Below are 6227 nucleotides of genomic sequence, written 5' to 3'. Positions count from 1 at the left end.
TCTTGCCAAGTTGCCCAGGTGGGTCTCGAACCCGTGGGCTCAGGTAATCCACTCACCTCAGCCTCCCAAAGTTCTGGGATTACAGGCTGAGCCACCAAACCTGGGTGTTTTTTTTTTAAGGGTTGCTACTAAAAGTGTTTGTAAACTTCTGGACTAAATAATTCCCCAGGTTCTGCGTGTGTGTGTGTTGTGGGGAAGAGACACTGAGGGAATCTCCCTAAAAGCTTTGTTTTAGGGACAGAAAATGCCACTCAGCCCCTCTAAATTCTCAGAAACTTAAAATCTTTTAGGACTTGGTATCAAATTTGCTCCCACCACAAACATTTTTCAGCTAACTGTAATCTGGCCAGGTGCAGTGGCGCATGAGACAGGAGGATTACTTGAGGCCAGGAATTCTAGACCAACCTGGCCAACATAGCGAGACCTCATCTATACATATATTAAAAAAAAAAGGTCAGGCATGGTGGCACGCACTTGTAGTTCCCGCTACATGAGAGGCTGAGGCAGATGGAAGGATCTCCTGAGCCCAGGAGGTCAAGGCTGTAGTAAGCCATGATTGTGCCATTGTACACCAGCCTGGTGGACAGAGTGAGACCCAACTTAAAACAAAACTGTAATCAAACACTGCCTTCAGCACTTCTTGGTGTTCAATGACGTTGATGCTTCCCCCAACAGCCTGGAAGCTCCATGTAGATCAGGGGCTGCTGACCTTGTCACAACTGTATCCCTAATGCCCACAGCAGGGTGAGTCTCCACCATTCACTGAATATTTACTACCCGGTAAGTGTGCAGAGACCATTTCTTTCCCTCTGCACCCCCCAGGCCACCCTCTTCTGCTTCCCCTTCTGAGCCAGCTTGAATCTACTGAGAAAGTCCTGGAAACTTGTCTCCATTCTCCACTCATTAGTTGCCTGCAGCTCTGGGCTTCAGATTATGTCTCTCTCTATTCCACAGTTTTCTCATTTGCCAAAAGGATTAAAATGATCTGTCCTGTTGACCTCACAGGCTTGTTGAAGGAATAAAGCAATGTTGTAGGCTGGACACAGTAGTTCATGCCTAGAATCCCAGCACTTTGGGAGGTGCAGGCGGGGAGGATTGCTTGAGTCCAGGAGTTTGAGACCAGCTGGGGCAACATAGCTAGGCAAAAAATTTTAAAGTTAGCCAGGCACGTTGGTACACACTTGTAGTCTCAGCTACTCGGGAGGATAAAGCAGGAGGATTGCTTGAGGCTAGGAGTTTGAGTCTGCAATGAACTATGATTGCACCACTACACTCCAGCCTGGGTGATGTAACCGAGAGCAAGATCCTGCCTCTAAAAAAAAAAAAGAAGAAGAAGAAGTGAATGCAACAGAACTCCCACAATTTAAAATAATCATTCAAATATGGGTGATGCTTACCTGTTTTGCTTTTGTTTTAGTCACAGGGGCTAGAAACATATAGGGAGGTCAGGCATGGTGGCTCATGCCTATAATCCCAGCACTTTGGGAGGCTGAGGCACAAGGATCACTTGAGCCCAGGAGTTCAAGACCAGCCTGGGCAACACAGTGAAACTGTCTCTATAAAAAATAAATTAAAAAAAAAAAAAGAAACATGTAGGGTCCTGAGTCAGGCCCCAACTCCAGCCTTAAACTTACAACTTGGGCACCTTTCCAACTCATCTGGCCCCCCTGAATGTACACCTCTTCATGACCCACTCATGTTCCACCCAGGTAAGGCCAGCCCTCCCCTCCAGCAGAAGCACCCACACCCGCAGTCCTCCTTCTGGTCTTCCAAAAAAACCTGTACTCCATCCTGATACACAGTTCCATATCTACTCCTCTTGGGAGGCCTTGCCAAGTCAGCCAAAACCGAATGATCATCCTTCTCCGTGGCCTCTACCTGGCCCTTGCTCCTGCTATATTTCATCGGCCAATCTTCATGCCTTAATTTCCCCTGCCCGAACCTCAACAATCACCTCATCGCATGACCACATTCCACTGCCCTTTGCTCTGTTTGACCTCCCCACTGAACCCTGGGCTCTAGGGGGTGCAGTCATGTCAGATGTTGAAAAGCTTGACCCCCAACACGGACATCTAGGGCCTTGGGAACCAGAGGCAGTCTTTGCACTGAGCTGGCTCTCATATAAGGGTCCTCTTTGGCGTTCCCTGCGGTCCCCAAACATAAGGGTTTCTGTGACCCCTCTCCTTGGCTGACCCCACCACCGAGTCCCTTGAAGGAGAAGAGGCAGACAGGACCATGCCTAGACTAGCCCCTGCTTCTAAAACCTGTGCATAAGGAAGAGTAGTGTGTGTGCCCTCTCTCCAGCTCTCTACTTTTTTTTTTTGAGACAGGGCCTTGCTCTGTCACCTAGCTGGGGTGCAGTGGCACAATCACAGCGCACTGCAGCCTCAAACTCCTGCTTCAAGCGATCCTCCCTGCTCAGCCTCCCAAGTAGCTGGGACTACAGGCACACATCACCATGTCCAGCCAGTTTTTAAACTTTTGTAGATTTGGGGTCTCACTGTGTTGCCGAGGCTAGTCTCAAACTGCTGGCCTCAAGCAGTTCTCTCAGCTCCAGCTCTTACGTGCCCCCCATTTGAACCCTCATTCCTGTGGCCTCCCTCAGTCTCACGTTACCTGTTCCTGTCATTCAGGTCTCGCGGCTCATAAAGAACAAACAGATTTAGGGACCTGATGCAACCTTTTAATTCCAAGCAGAGTCCCCCTCCCCCAGCATTGTCACACACACAGTGGAACGGGATGCCAGGGTCTGGGCAGGAACAACACCCAGACCTGGGCAAAAATATAGATATAATTATATACACATGTGTATTTGGAGAGAAGTAAAGCCGGGAGTGTGATCAAGGTAGGACAGGGAGTGAGGTGAGGAAAGCTGCTGGGGGGGCCCCAATAAATTACATTCTTGAGAGAGTATAGTGAGGAGTGCATGGGTACGGGTGGGAGCTGGTAGCCAGGACACTCAGAAGGGCGCCGAGCCCAGCCTCCTGACCCCATCCAAGGGAGGCCGGAGGTCTGGCTTCTGCCCAGTACCTGGCTTGGTGCTAGAGTCCCAGCTGATGTGGCCTGGAGGCTGGTGGCCTGGGGTATCACATGGGTGGTCTCTCCGCTCTAAGCCGAGGCCTCTGGGGAAGCCACAGGGCTGGAGTAAGAGGCTTCCAAGCTCAGGGGTGGCGAGCAGAGGTCAGGGCAACCTGGAGGGCAGGGCGACCTTCCTGCTGGAGGCCGAGCGGAGCCTGTTCCCGCTAGAGTCAGAGAGACAGGAGGCCTGGGTGCAGGGGAAGCCGTGAGGAGTGAGTGGAGGAGGGGTGCTGGGTGGCATGGACAGGGTCCTGGGGCGCTCCCTGCCTGGTGCGCCCGCCCGGCCTCCTCCCTCCCACTGTTTGAGACAGCCAACAGGCCTGACCACGAAGTGCCCCGTCACTCCTTCTCACCCTCTGCTGGGGTCCTTCGTGTGGGAGCAAGGGTCTGGGAGGGGACACCAACATGAACTCTGTGTGTCCGAGCGCCCAGGCTGGGTTTGCCCTGTGCAGTGAGGGCCAGGAATGCGAGGAGGCGGCCCCCAGGCCATGACAAGGAAGACCGTCTGCAGCCCACCGCCCAGGGCCGAGAGGTCTGGGCCCCCCTCCACCTGAGGAACAGAGCCTACCTGACTTCTGCCCCATCTCCCACTACCCCTCCCAGCCCACCAGGGGAAGAGGATTCCATGGGGTCTGGTGACTCCAACTCCAGAGGTCTGAAGCAGCAGGGGTGCGGGTCCATCGGGAGAGGGCGGGGGCCTTCAGAAAAGAGAGGCCTTCTTCTTGAGTTCATTCCGCTTCCACAGAGCCAGCTTGCCAAACTCTTCGGGAGACATGGCAAATACCCTCGAGAAGTCATCGGCGGACAGGTGCCTCTGTGAAAGAACACAAGTTGGGGCTCAGGGAAGGAGGCCCAGGGTGGGGGCCGGGCCCAGTGACCTAGGGGGCACTCAAACAGGGGGCCAGGGCCGCCCCCACCCAGGCAGGAGAATCCGCCTTGCTGGTGGCCCTGCACCCACCCGGTGCCTTTTCCGGGCACTCAAGCCTCAATACCTCAAGCCTCATCCGATCCACGCCCGGAGGCAGCTTGGTTCGTCCCTTGTTGGTCACCATTAGCATTTCATAGGGATAGATCTGAGGACGAGGGAGGGACAATCTCAGGTCCACAGAGCTTTTTGTCAGCACAGCCCCTCAACTCCCCAAGCCCCCCTAGCAACCTGCAGAGGCCTTTGGGGTTCATGCCATTTTGCCCGCTGTCTCCCTTGGCTTCCCTGCCGCCCCACCCCTCCTCAAGGCCGGGAGGACCCTCAGCGCATCCAACTTGCCTGGTGTCCCCAGCCACCCGCCCCGCTACAGGCGCTTGGGTCCCCTGCCCCTCACCTTCTGCTCCAGCACACAGGGCAGGGAGTTCCCCCGGTCCATCCTCCCCCTCTGGCCCTCTCCGTTCTGGGGAGACCAAAGCCGCAGTGAGCCAGAGTGGGGCAGGGAGACCTTCCCAGCCTTACCCCGGCTTCTCGCGTCTTCACCAGGCAACTCCGTGGCCCCCTCACCCCCCGTCCCCCGACATTTCCAGTTGCCTGGCCCTGGCCTCTGGTGCTCCACCTGTTCCCCTCCAGGAGGAACTCACCTGCAGTCCTGCGGAGAGAAGGGTCATGATTCACAGGCTACTCCCAGTCAGCAGGCCTCCACACCTGACCTCGTCACAGACCCCAGACCCCTGCCCACAGCCCAGGTACAGGCTGCCCAGGGACCTGCGTCCACTGCTTCCCCAGTACCATGTCCCGCTTCTCACCTGGACTTCCAGTCTCACTCCCCGACGGGCTGAACTCTGTGGACTGTAGCTAGAAAGGACACGAAGGAATCAGAGGAAGCCGGGGACACTTGTCATCAGTCCCCTTGGCCTTGAGGGTGTCCCTGCTCCCCGAGGATGCACAAGGGCTCAGTCCCTCAGCACTCCGCATGCACCCCCCTCCTACACTGTCTGTGTCTCTGGTCCCGAGATCTTACCCGGCTCAGGGTGGTCCTGCCGTAGGAGGGGAGAGAGGAAGACTTGGACGTTCCTGCATGCAAGGCTGGAAGAGAGCGAGAGGTCCTGGACTCAGTTCCTTGGGCCCTGACAGCTCTTTCTGAGAGCTCCCTCGCCAGCCCTCAACGCCTGGGGCAGGGTGGAGCTGGGGGAACCCCCTGGTCACCTTCAGCAAGTGACACAGCGCTGGCGATTCTGAACTGTCTCTATCACCTCCCCTCTTCTCTCTACTACCAAAACATAATTGGACCAAATGCCTGAGTGTGAAAATTGATAGCCAGCCAGAGCTGAGGCTTGCCATCTGAAAATGGACACCTGGGATACACAAATACAGCTAAAACGAATCAAGATAATTAAATTATTGCCATTTTATTAACAATGTTAGTAATCCCGCACCTTTGGGAGGCTGAGGTGAGTGGATTGCCTGAGCCCGCGGGTTCGAGACCCACCTGGGCAGCGAGACCTCATCTCTACAATAAATAAAAAAATCAGACAGGTGTGGTAGCACATGCCTGTAATTCCAGCTACTTGGAAGGCTGAGGCAGAAGGATCGCCGGAGCCCAGCAGATCGAGGCTGTGGTGGCCGGGAGCGGCCACTGCACTCCAGTCTGGGTGACAGAGTGAGACTCCAACTCAAACCCAAAAAAACAAAAAACAATGTTAGTAATCAAATTTTAATTTTTTTTAAGTGAGAAAGCAGGATTTGAGAGGATAGGAAAGCTCCCGTAGTGAGAGGGGACCTGAAGAGATTGCCAATTTTTTTTTTATAGAGACAGGGTCTTGCTATCTTGCCCAGGCTGTACTTGAACTGCCCTGGGCTCAAAGGATCCTCCTGCCTCATCCTCTCGAATAGCTGGGACTATAGGGGTGAGCCACAATACCCAGCTAGTAATCAAATTTTAAAGGTCTCACACTATACTACAGAAACAATTATGTGCTCAGCACCATCAGCAGTGGATTGCACCTGCATCCATAACTTCACATCGACATCACTGGGCCTTACTCTCAATTTGCACATTTAAAATGATTGCTAAACTTTCAAGCACTGCAGATTATCATTCAAGAAAATTTGTTTTCAGTAGTGTGTTTTCTTTCTTTTTTTGAGTTGGAGTTTCACTCTGTCACCCAGACTGGAGTGCAGTGGCCGCTCCCAGTCACCGCAGCCTCAACCTGCTGGGCTCTGG

General features: G+C 54.0%; 1 protein-coding gene across 1 annotated transcript in view; it reads right to left on the bottom strand.

The window, feature by feature from the left end:
* Positions 1 to 2661: 2661 nt before the first annotated feature.
* The window catches only part of DMTN (dematin actin binding protein), a 13379-nt gene continuing 9813 nt past the window's right edge, over positions 2662 to 6227 (bottom strand). Inside the window, exons 8-13 of the mRNA XM_021719033.1 lie at positions 5025 to 5089; positions 4810 to 4858; positions 4645 to 4652; positions 4398 to 4463; positions 4071 to 4151; positions 2662 to 3892 (exon numbers count right to left, since the gene is read on the bottom strand). Of these exons, the coding sequence (XP_021574708.1) occupies positions 3779 to 3892; positions 4071 to 4151; positions 4398 to 4463; positions 4645 to 4652; positions 4810 to 4858; positions 5025 to 5089 (383 nt within the window). The 3' untranslated portion in view covers positions 2662 to 3778. The remainder of the gene's footprint in view (positions 3893 to 4070; positions 4152 to 4397; positions 4464 to 4644; positions 4653 to 4809; positions 4859 to 5024; positions 5090 to 6227) is intronic.

The sequence above is a fragment of the Carlito syrichta genome, unplaced genomic scaffold (genome assembly GCF_000164805.1).
Source record: "Carlito syrichta isolate Samal-C Ts95f unplaced genomic scaffold, Tarsius_syrichta-2.0.1 Scaffold314086, whole genome shotgun sequence".
In the NCBI taxonomy this organism is placed as follows: Eukaryota; Metazoa; Chordata; class Mammalia; order Primates; family Tarsiidae; genus Carlito; species Carlito syrichta.
The sequence above is the reverse complement of the archived record's forward strand: the minus strand, read 5'-3'. Positions and strand labels throughout refer to the sequence as shown.